Genomic DNA, 12,814 nt, shown 5'->3' on the forward strand with positions numbered 1-12,814 from the left:
CTAGTCAGTTTAGCAATAAAAGTAATCAGAGCAATTTCGCAAGAGAAACTTAGAAACAGTTGTTATTTGTGTTGTACTACAGCTAAATCAGTGCCCTCTAATCAGTGTAAGGAGTGTGCTGCTTCAATGAGAGATAATACGAGTTCAAACATATGCTTAAGTCATTTGAATAATGCCTTATTCTGTAAAGGATACCTCAGTTACTGAAATAATTTTGTTGTCCTCTCTGAAGGTGTCTAAGCCTCAAAGCTACTTGTTTTAATTCTCAGAAACCACTTAAAATGACAGCGCCTGCTCTTGTCATGGCTCTCATTACCCCGCCTCAGTGCTAACCAACAAATCTAACTCAATTTGTGACCTGTACAACACCAGGAAAATCACATTTGTGCAGGGGGCGGGGGACAGGCTGCATCACAGAAACGGGGCTGATGGCTTAGTATAGCCTGAAGGCCTTCTCCATCTCAGGTTGTGCACTTCAGATTTGACTCAGACTCAGCTGCAAATGCAAAGCAGCTAACACGCTTGAATCAGTCTTCTCACATATTACTTTCCTGAAATCGAGAGCTATGCTGGGGATAATACACAAACCTTTATGATGCCTGAGAGCAATGACTCTTAATCTTCTCGACTGGAAGACCTCTGACAGCTTCTTAAAAAGATACAGACACATTTTGCATACTCTTGCCACAAAGATTTCCATTTGCAGTTCACTAAAATGAGGCAGAAATTCCAATGTTCTTCTATTATTTTTATTTTCTCCAACTCAGCTCTTTGCCAGCTTGCACTCATGACACTGTGGGTTAAGAAACATTGCCCTGGCTATCTGTATGTGCCTCGAGAATACTTCTTCCAAACGGAAATCTGCAGTTAGGATCTTATTGCTAACACCTACTGAAAAGATGTCCCCTCTTTCAGTCCAACTGATTTGTTGCTTCCTGAATGTGTCCAAACAGAAACAGCCTTTCTCAGTATCCTGCAGATCGTCATTCAGAGGAGTCATTTCAGTAGAATTTTGTGCTGGGCGTTTGTTCAGTAGGAAAAACATCCCACTGCAGCAGCATGAGATTGGATGAGCTTGTTGAAATATACTGTACAATATATACACCGGTTGCAATATAGCTGTGCTGATTTATGACAGACAGGATAAAGCTCACAGACTATCACACACTTCAAGTAAAGGAGGCTCTAAAGCAGTGCACCCTACCTCTCAATTTAGCAGTGCATGACTCACCACATTTGGGCATCTCTCATCAACACTCATCCAATTGAAGGCCTATCTCAAACTGGGAGCATAGGGCCTAAAGGAGAATAGTACTTAAGCACGCACTTAACCTTTAGTTAATGTTCATAAGTAATGAAATGAACACGATTTCAGCACAGGATTTCAGGACTTACAGCTTCCCCTTCACTGATGGCCAGATGCAGGGCTGAGTATCAGACATGCTTGGAAACTGCTCCATGGTAAATCATGACAACTTCAGTTCCCCCATATGTGACACAACTAGAAGCATTTCACAGTCTGGTTGCTTTACTGTATCAAAATATGTCTGTATTTCAATGTCTTCACAAGTATTTTGAAAAAGATAAATTAACACAAGTCTGATTTTTTTTTTTTTTTAAGGAAAGAAAAGCAGAATTCTGAGTCCACTGTTTGGCAGCAGCTTACACTGAACAAAGTAGCAGACACATTACTAATGCTAAAAGATGGTGGATAGGAATTCAAAGGCTCTTTTTAAATGTCTCACCCCCACAAAAAAAAAAAAAAAAAAAAAAAAAAAAAAAAAAAAAAAAAAAGCTTGATTACCAGATGTTATGTACGTGGAAAACAAACTTGTAATGAGCAGGTTGCTGTAATGACAGAACCTCTTTCACATGGAGGAAATGTACCCCTGATTCTCCACTCACTTCTATAAGAAACTTCAATATAACAACTTCTCATTTGTTCAGTGAATACAAGAGCAAGATTCTGTGTATAAAGCACTGGAATTTGCTTGCATTTTCTTTTTAATCCTCAAGAAAACTTTTATTTTGCTGACTGCATCAGCTTGCATGCCACCAAGATCTCTTCATTAGCAAAGATCTTTGCTGTTGGAAATGTCTTCAGGCAGAATTTCTTCTGTTAAATTTTTTGCTTTGATGTTGAATCACTCTCCTTAGTGAAGGATCAGTGAATACAGGGAGACAAGGAATAAAGTGGCGTAAGGTGTTTCCTTGGCAATGTGCTTAACTTTGTCACCAGAACTAAATAAAATAGCACCAAATTACTCAGGAACAAAAGAAATGGAAAGGCTTTTGAAATCTGCAAGGCAGAAAAGGGAGCATTAATACAGCACATGGACTGCTGCTCAGCATGACAGAGAATTAACACACCTTTGGAGTTAAGAGGCCAGCCATAAGGATAATGAGATCTAGTTTAATCTAAGCTGACATGTTTTATGTATACAAATAAACGGAAGACCTGGCACAAGCCATATTAACACAGACTGAGCCTGTGCTGCCTTTGAAAGCCTCTTGCACAGCTAAGCAAACAGAGGAATAAATAAACAACAGTTTAATTACCCTTTGTAAAGGTGTTGCTGAATGCATAAAATAGAATTTTTTATTTCCTCCTGCTGCACTTAGGAATATTAATAAGAAACGAATATTCACGAGGGGCAAGTTGCATTTCTTGCAAATGGACAAAAGATGAGGAGAAAGCATTAACTTTGTTGTTAGCATACAAATGCGATGTAGCACTATACTTGGAATCACATAAAATTCATAGTAAGATAAAAAAAAAAGTAGGACTTTGCATCAAATATTACGAGCTGTTACAGTATAACAGACATAAAACCTTATGGCACATCTCCACTTCAACAGGAGCAGCCCACAGAAGAAAGTCCACTCAGCCAACCCTATAGAAGCTTTGTTTCTCTGTCATAGTCTCATCATGCAGGAAAGCAGCTGATGGGATGTGCTTAGTTATCCCAATGACTTGCCAATTCCTGACACCCTAGCCTATATGAAAAACATTTTTCACTCTGCTCATCCTCATAATACATAAGACCAGACACTAAAGGTTAATAACAACAGTAGAAAGATTACATTTTCAAAAGGCTTGGTGAAATAAAAGCTACTTCATCCCATTTGGCACTTATCTATGTCTGCAAGTAAGCTTAATCTGCTATTTTTTTCTGAAAACAGTTCAAAGAAATCTAAGTCACATTAGCACTTTTCAAAATGTTACCACATGAAAGAAAAAGAACAACTGTTGTCAGACATGACTTTTCTGGGGAAAAAAAAAAAAGTGACATTTTTTATTCTCCTTAAAAATCCATTTCTAGAGTTCTCAGTTTCTACAAGATATTCTTTAAGCTCTAGTTTTTATTTAATGGAAGGTCAATAGAAAATATATTATTGCTGACGTATTGCATCCCTTTTTAAATCTATGCAGTTCATGGTCTATATCAAGTTTTGTAGAGGTATAATGCTTGGAAATGAGCAAAACATTTTGTTGACGATGTACAGAAACAAAACAGAGGTTACTTATTCCACGAAAAAAAAAATGTGAAATACTGTTTTAACTTGAAATGATGAGATGGTGTTCTGAACTGAAAGGAGTCGATCTGACAAACAAACAAATGTTCTTTGGATAAGAGGCCATTTGGAAGTGTTAGGAGACCATAACATTGCAAGGTTAGATAAATACAACTAGAAAATTCACCTGCACTTATTCAAACATCTAGAACAAATTCATCTTCTTTTAAAAATTGCTTTTTGCTCAGAAGTGCAACCAGATGCTCAAATGTGTTCCTCCTCCTGCAAATCAATGCTTCTTAAAGAATGCCTCTAGATACAGTTATTCTTTCTGCACATATAAATACTTGAAAAGTCTCTAGCAAAGCTCATGTGCGTGAAGAACATTCATGGAAACTATCATAATACTCTAACCAGTCTGCCTATCAAACCCTCTCTTAGGAATAAGATCATCTACTCCTCTCAAAAATAACTGAAGAGAATAAATCCACTGATGACTTAAAATCCAGTACTCACAAAGAATGGGATAAGACCAGAAGCTTTGTCTTCATCCAAAATTTTCTTTAGGGCTGAACCATGAACTGCAAATGTATCATCTGAAGGAACACTTTTCATCTTCACACCGCTGATCAGTGCAGCCCTTTCCACGGATGAATGAGCCTGCAAGGAAATAGGCAAGTTTTAAGACAGCCACTTTTTATTGGAATTTAAGAAGTTTATTTGAATGTGAAAAATAGCCAAATTTCTTTCAAGTAAAGCAACATTTGAGATCCTGGGACTGAATGTCTAAAACGACTAAAAGTTACTATAAAGACTCTTTCTTTCCTTTCAGATAGGTAGACACAGACAAATGAGAACGCATACATATAGGCACGTACTCTCTCACATGCACACACACGAATACACCACTAGAAACCCTGAAGTATTCTTGAAAATACTGCCATGGTCTCATTCAGACAAGAATTCAATAAACATTAGTGAGATCTTTAATTAACATATTTTCAATTAGGCAGAATTGATTAAAAGCTTCAAGATTTGGCTCCAGATCAACCAAAAACTACACAGATAATCATCCTGTCTGATAATAATTTAGTTGCTAAAGAGCATACTTCCATGGTATACATCCTTGCTGAACCATAAAAAAAATAAATACAACACAGAGTGATATAGATTAAGATATTTTCTTACATGATCATTTTTCTTTAATTACCTCCTGAATAAATTGTGGTTCAGTCATTCATTTATTTTGCTAGGTAAGTAAGGAATATTCCCAATGATTTATTTTATTTATAACCCATTTTATTTTGATTCTGTGAAAATAGCATTTTTTTAAGAACATAAAGCACATCTCAGAAAAGTAAAACAAAGAAACCACTTAGAAATTTCCAAAAGTAAAAAGTATAACATAATAATAATGCTATTAATAGTAAAAGGGGTGGTTAGCCACAAAATGCTCATTTAAGGCATGGGTAAACTACAACAACCAAAAAAAAACAACAACCAACTTTACCTTTCACCTTTCTAATATTTCATTAATAATCAATTATTTGAAAGAGAAGTGTTTTTCGCCTTCTCATATCCTGACTATTCTCACTCATCATCTCCATGCTATCCCTGTTGAGCCTTGCTAGCCTACAAGAGCACTTAACAATTCTGTTCTAATTTAGGATACAAACACGGAGAAGATTAAGCCAAAACATAGGCTGAACAATACCAGATGAAATAGTTTCTGCCTTTCAACTTCACCTTTCCATGGGATGATGCATTTTAAAGGTAGATTTACTATTAAATTGTACCTCAACAGCACCTCTTGTTAAAGTACTCTGGTAAACTAATTAGGCTCCAGCCTGACAAAATGTGGAAGTCTAGACACAGACTCTGCTTCTGAAGAAGAACACTGTGTGTTTACCATAGCAGTACCCTACTTCATTTAAGCATACAATGGAAAGAGGTGTTTTATAAACAAGAGAGAGCTCAGTCTCACTTTCAGAGCTCAGTCTCACTTTCAATGGCCTAGCAGTGCCTCAGCCAGGGCAGCCCAGGCACTTAGGTTGTCCCCAGGCTCTCAAGTCGTTACTGGGGAAAGTTGCTGGCCCTGCTCTGTGCTCATTTATACAAAGCAGAACAATTTCAGTGGGACTTCCTGAAATACATAAAAGCTAAAATGATCTGCCAAGATATATGAGATCTGAGTCTCCCAAAGGACCAGCTTTCTGCCACCCTGCTACTGCAGTCTTGCGCTGTTTTGCTTTGCTGGTGCATGGTTTTATCTCCCTCAGAATGGCTTAGGCTTACTTTCTTTTGTGGATTATTGCTATGAGTCACACAGGTCTGTTCTTAATACAGGAGGACCGGTGAGCTCTGCAGCAATCTGCTTTTAAAGGTCAGCAATATCTTAAGGCAAATCCTTCTGTAAACACAAGATCCCCTGACCTTCAGCATACATGGAGGCCTGTCAGTCCTCATTTCAAGTCAGTCATTTACATGGAGCAAAAAAAAATAAAAAATAAAAAATAAATGGAAACAAGTAGCAGGCTTTGTGCATCACTGGGTCAAAGTTTGAGCAGAACACAGACCTTAGGGTCCCAGACAAAAAAAGAACGAATATCTTTTGTGCCTTTTGAAAACAGTTGTCTGTCCTCATATTTACTTGTCCTGACTGCTCTCGTGCAACAAGTTCTTTTTGCTTCTTAATGCACTCTTAAATTGCTTTCCAATGCTTTTTAACTAGCGGTAGTAAATGAAGGCAAACTTGAAACCTGGATGTTTTATTCTGCATAATCAGATATTACTTTGAATTAAACATCAAGTGCTAAGAAATCTCCCTCTACCTCATTGACATTTAACTAAGAAAATGTCACAGCTATTGAGAAGTGCAACACTGCTTGGCCCTTCAATAGGATTAGAGCATTAGGAAGATAGGAGCAGCAGAACTCACAAAACTAAAATTTGCTTTAATTAACAGTAAAAGCCTCTCACAGTCCTGACCTGCTGAGAATTTAGCCTCATTCAGTCTGCTAAATACTGCTCACAGAAACCAAGGATTATGCCTTTTTGTTTTCTTAGATTTCTCAGCTAGATTGATAAAGAATGTATGAGTTTTAGAATGTTCTGGATTTCCTGAAGTATTATGACAAATTTGCCTTATATTCATGCAGTGGGTTTGTCTGTGTGCAAGCATCTGCACTCATGCATGCAGGGGTAGGATATGTGCGTATGTGTTTCCATGTGCAGACATGGGCACACAGGCCTGTAAGTGACAAAATATGATCAAGACTTACTCAACACAAATGAAATCCAACATCTTACTCAGATATCTCGATTTAGTTCAAGAGAAGCAATACTTACGTGACATTGACCTTCAGGTAGTTACTATTCATATTATGGTAGCGCATGTGAGATTCCAGCCCACTTATACTGTATGATAAATTTTAAGCAAGCAAAACCAAATAATCCCTAATCCAAAAAGCTTGTATGTTAATTTATCTGCCAACTGAGACAGCCTATTATTTTAAGTACAGGCACCATGTTTCCAGGTTTATGTTTTTGAGGGACACTCACCTGATCAGAAGCATAGGCCACCAGCCTGCCCATGATATCTGCCTCAGTTAGCTCAGGCTTCTCTGACCGCACCCGTCTGATGGTTTTTGTTCTTGCAGCCAGCAGTGCAACAAGGGTGGCCTCACTTGCACTTCCCTATGACAAATTGAAGAAAAGTTCAAAAGGAGGACATTCCAGAGGAAAGGCACCATCTTCTTTCATATGAATTTGCAAAGCTGGTAACAGAAATTGCATATGAGAAATCGCACAACCTAATGCTTTCTAAGAGTAGGTGCCACAGCAAGCGAGGAATCTCTTTTCAACCTTTGTCTTCTCTTCCCTGATGCCTCTGCTTGTCTGCTCTATGCTTATTCAGTTTAGGCACTAATCTTGCAATCAATGCTAGAAAGCCAGACTCACAGACTTAAGGGCACATGAAAATGCTCTCAACAATCAGCCATTGATCATCTATCGACCAGTAGCCATTGCAAGGTAACTTAACTTCTGTTACTCTGGATTTCATGTTTAACTTCAATCAGAATCTAACAACTCCCATTTCTGTCAGGCAATATGCCTAGCTATAGTGCTTATTTAATTCTTAGAGTTACCCTGAGCAAGTCAGTTATTGTAGTCAAGAGAAAAAATACTGAAAAAGCAAAAAAGTTCTGACTCAGTATAGTTGACTGCTTTTCAAAGGATTGTTTATATCCTTTCCTTTTATCAAAAATACACAGGGTACTCCTAAATTGGAAAAAAAAAAAAAGTTTCAATTGTGTATTGGGTGTATTGGGTACTCTGTGGCAATAAAGATGGGGAATTTTTGCGGTCAACTGATCTGTAAATTTCACAGAATACAAGTTTCCACAAATTATGTTGTATGGTTTTCTCTGAAACAGGCAGATGAAACGTGCTGTAAACTGCTCTTTTAAACTATAAGAAACTTTCTGTAAACACATGCGCGTAAATGTCCATATTTTTGGGTGTGCACACTCAAGTGAGAGGTTTTAGGTACTTTCAAAGTTGAGCAAATGTCATGCAAGTCTTCCTCTGCCAAGCACGTAACACTGCAATGAATACACCTGCTTATATTAACGAGTATACTTCAGAAAAATCCAGTGCCAACATGTCGATTTTGGAACGATGTTTCTTACTCTGTACCAAAATTCTATCCTCCTCCTACTAGAGATCTGTGCATGCTTACTAATTACAAAGTAATTAAGTATTTAGGAAGTCTTATTACTTCCCTGGTGATAGACCTGATGCTACAGATTTTATACATGAGAACGATCCCAGTGAATTTAGATTTTCTCCTAACAAGTACTGAAGCTAGCTGAGCTGTTATCAAGAGACAGAGCTGCCTTTTACACATCAACAGTGAGTAAGTCCTTAAAGCAGCTGAAACTGAATAGATTAAGCACGAAAAACGACAGTCTGTAAATATTTATTAAATGCACCGCCCTGATGAAGAGGTTTTATCTGTCTTCCCAGGGGTGTGGGATTTGAGGATGTAAACCCCAGAGCCTGTAGCAAAATACAAAGATGAGTAGGAAACACTCCTGGCTGCTGATGCTGCTCATAGCCTCACAGCAGCTCGAAGAGATACTACAGAATACAGAATAACATACACAGAACATTACAGGAAGGCATACATCCTACACAGAATGTTGTAAGAAGATATACATCACTCCTGGCTCAAGTAAGGCAGCGCTTTTATGTGAGGCAAAGGGTGAAAGAAATTTTGTCCCCTCGTTCTTAGTTTACTGATGGGAAAATCAGGATGTTTCTCACCAGACCAAAGATAGGCTGAGTCTAATGTTGCTTCACTCTTAAAATGCTTCTTTGCAGAGTTCAAAGAAAGCTCTTCAAAATTCAAACTTTTCAGCAGCTTGTCTAGAACGAACAGCAGGATATGTGTGCTGTACTCACACAAGCTTCATGGAGAAAGTAGCTTTCTCGTTTTTAAAAGCTGTTTTTTTCTCCTCTTGAATGCTGCATTCTGCATTAAGTGAAGGATGATGATACCTTTCCTTTTACCACAACCAAACAAAGGTTGCCATGGCAAGCAGGCTCAAGAGGCGGAAGAAATATCAGTAAGAGCTGATGTTCATGTCCACCAGAGCTCTGAACTGAAATTTTCTTTCATCTTTTGCCATTTTCAAGTGTCATCCTGCTCACAATAACACAGCGTTTCATATTGACACAGGCTTTTAGAAGTAATTAAGAGCTAATTTTCGCAGACTCAGTTTTACCCAATACTACAATAATTACTTGGTATTTACCAAGGGAATGACTGGCAGTTTCACACTCTCACGTTGCTTTTGCCTCACGCTCTCTTATTTGTATCATTATTGTTTCAAGAGCAAGACAAGATGTACAGCATAAATGACTTCATCGTAAGCAAGAACACAGAGCATACTTTCAATTCTTGAAACCGACTTGCGTCTGATGAAAATTATGGGCAATCCAGCACTGTCAGCCTGAAAGGGCAATTTTTCCTGCTGATAACCATCAGGCGTAATTGCTCGCTTTTACTGGTACAAAATAAATGCCAGAGATGCATGACAAAAGCTTGATTTCTCAAACATAGCCCTCTGCCTGGTAATCGTAATGGAAAAGGTCCTGACAGAGCAAGCAGGATGACTAAGGTGTAGATGCAGGTCCACCCATGAGAATTATAGCAGTTGCGTTAAATTCAGTTGCCTGGGAAGATGTTGGGCAGAATTTACTGAAATATGCTGCAAGTGGTTACACCTGAGATCAATGAAAGAAGCTCCTGTTTTTAGACTGTAGTTCAGATATGTTTTAGAAGCCAATCTTAGCACAGAGCAGACTGTGCCTGTATCTCCAATCGCTGGACTTCAGAGATTAACAAATGAGCAAAGAAAAAAATATGTGAAGTTCTGTCTTTCCCATGGCAGACATCTACTTTAATTAGGTAAATAACTGCCCAAATTCTGTGCATTTGAATGAAGATCATGTGCTAGAGGTGCAAGTCATGGCAGACAACCTATGTAGCTTTATTATGCATGCAAGATCACCCACTGATGATATATTCATTATCATATAGATACTCTGTTCAGATAGTGTAGACTTTCATTAAAGACACAGCTTTCCAAGTTTGGAGGGGTGTTTTATATTGGATATGGAACTGTAGACTGAAAACAGTATTATCTAATGACAAAACAATTTTGGTTCAAATTAAGCAGCTGCATTTTATTCCAGCTGTCTAGCTCTGAACTTTCAATTTCTTTTATGTAAGGAAAACTTCTTAAAATCATGCCAATTTCTCTGAAAAAGACTAGCAGACTTTCTACTGCACTGAGTTACTTCTACTTTAAGTAGTTTCTCTGCCATATTCTTGTCCATTGTTTGATCTCTGACAAAAACAAACAAAAAAAGGAAGGCTGTTTTGGAAACTGAGTGAAACAAATACTCAGAGATGTCTAAAGTGAACTTCACATAAGCTTTTGTAAACCCTTTTGCTTTATTTATAATCCTCACATATATTTCTGCTTAGGAAGATTTTTATTGTCATTTTCAGGCATTAAACACTACTGCACATTGTTGATAACTTTATTAAATTGTTGATAACAATTTTTCCACAGAGAATAGTACTTGAGAGCTTTTCTGTTGTTTGTTTGGGTTTTTTTTCCATTACTGCCACAAATGTTCCTACCCACCCATGGACGTTCTCCCTATGCATTAGTCTTTCCGAAAACCTAAAAAAAATACTCCAAGTGACAACAAAAATATCCTGTATTAATATTTGGTATGGTGGTTTTACAAAATCATGAAGACCAGAAACTCATCTTGTATTTTTTTTTTAGCTCTATTCCTTCTCTTACCTGAATGACTCCTCCGCCTTGCCCATCCCTTCCAGCTAAGAACTCCTCAGGCAGGCTAATCATCTTCCCTAGCCAATCTAGCATGACAGTCTCCAGCTCCGTGCAAGCTGGACTTGCAGCCTGTGATGAAAAAAAGAACAGAGAGAATAACCTCAGTAGGGTATGAAGAGAAACAAAAGTCTAGCCCTGGTGGATCATTCTCCCACTATCTTTAGAATAAAGAGGAAGAGACTCGCTAACTTTACTAGCTAAATTAGGGACCTAGCAACCACTTCGTGAATGGTGTCCCTAATTATTAAAAAATGTCAAACTGGACCTCATATACAATACTGTGACTGTCAAATGTCAAAGCTAGGATTTGTATCTTCAGAATTCTTCTTTTTTTATTTTTTTTTTCCATATCCAGTACCAACCTTTTCTGTGAAGAGCCCATCTGGCATGAAAGGTTTTTGTTTTTTTTTAAACATAATTTTCCATAATACAAAAAATAACATAACCAGGCAGTAGGCAGCAGTCATACTATGCAGTGAGTAACCAGTAAGCTTGCACCATTACTACTAACCCTAAACGATGGTGATTTTTCTAGGACAGAACTTCCAAAAGAAAATAATCTTTTATTACTGAAATCATTCGTGGTATCTATGTGAAACACTTAATAAGTCAAGGAAATGTACTTATGAAAAAAAATAGTCGTATGACTTCATTGCTATTCATCAATAATTTCACTGAAGAATGTCACTGAAACACTTAAAATCTTGGCAAGGGGAAGCGTTGTTACCTCATAGCTATATATACCCCAATAAGCTTACCCAAGAGAAGCCCACACATCCTATTCCACCACATAACATGTCTGCAAGGAGAGCTGGGAAGGAACTGGCTGACGGGAAGTAGGCAAAAAAGTAGGGACTGTGCCAGTGAGTCACCTGTAGTAAGAGAATAACAGTCACTTATAACCAATGCAGGAAACAGAAACAAGCGGTCACAAAATCACAGAAGGGCTGTAGGTTGGAACCAGTCAACAATTCTTCATTACATGGCTATAGGATCCCATTTTTTAAGAGAAGCTTAGCTTGTTTTTCTCTTTAAAGAAAAATTAAAAATAAAGATCTCCTTTTTACTCAAATTAGAAAGAAAACATTAGCTGAATTTAGTTCTTGCCCCTACCTCCTAACAGGCCCAAAATCAGAGTTCTGCATTTGTCAGCCCAGGAGATAAGAACTGTTTGCACAGTGGCAGCATGAGTGACTGTGCAGGGTACTGTTCTCCATCCTCTGCTTTCAGGGACTCCTCCACTGTTCTCTATTTGATCTCTGTCATGCAACTGACTTAGCAAGGGTGTCTTTAAGTGCACAGACCTCTCTTGCCCATGCCTTGCATCTATCTGCTAAATTCATGCACCAAATCTGGCCAAACAGCCCCTCCCCGAAAATGAAAGAGTCCATTCGAGTATCTAATACTTTCTCCAGAAAATTACACTATCATTTTCCAGTAACAGATTATGATTTATGTACAATTCTAATTTGTGTCAATTAATAAGAACAACACAATAACTGCACAAAACCTGGTGACTATTTTGCAGCAACCATATTTAGAACCATCTTCTGTAGTACTTAAGCAATTTTAAAGACTTGACAAGACACTCAGTAGGGCTCTACAACTCCAATCTAATAAAATTTGAAGACACAAAGTGTACTGCCATACTGTAATGTGCGGTAGAAATAATACGGTACAAAATGCTTGCTAAAAGCAGCTTTCTTATTCAAGATAAAAGGTAAATTTAAGAATTAAAAAAAATGCTTTTAGATAATTAGGCGAACCATAAGCAAAAATTCAGCAGAACACTGACAATAGCTTTTCCTCAGCTAGAAATCTAGAGGCTGCTGAGTTACTGAACCTAGCCTTGTCTTACACTG

At 37.8% G+C, this 12,814-nt stretch overlaps 1 protein-coding gene across 2 annotated transcripts in view; it reads right to left on the minus strand.

Annotated features, from left to right (window-relative positions):
• Positions 1-12,814, minus strand: part of DDC (dopa decarboxylase) — a 72,542-nt gene that overhangs the window by 28,677 nt on the left and 31,051 nt on the right. For both annotated transcript variants that reach the window (XM_419032.8, XM_015282289.4), the window contains exons 3-6: positions 11,711-11,824; positions 10,902-11,021; positions 7,078-7,212; positions 4,033-4,176 (exon numbers count right to left, since the gene is read on the minus strand). In XM_419032.8, coding sequence (XP_419032.3) covers positions 4,033-4,176; positions 7,078-7,212; positions 10,902-11,021; positions 11,711-11,824 — 513 coding nt within the window. The remainder of the gene's footprint in view (positions 1-4,032; positions 4,177-7,077; positions 7,213-10,901; positions 11,022-11,710; positions 11,825-12,814) is intronic.

The sequence above is a fragment of the Gallus gallus genome, chromosome 2 (genome assembly GCF_016699485.2).
Source record: "Gallus gallus isolate bGalGal1 chromosome 2, bGalGal1.mat.broiler.GRCg7b, whole genome shotgun sequence".
Taxonomy (NCBI): domain Eukaryota; kingdom Metazoa; phylum Chordata; class Aves; order Galliformes; family Phasianidae; genus Gallus; species Gallus gallus.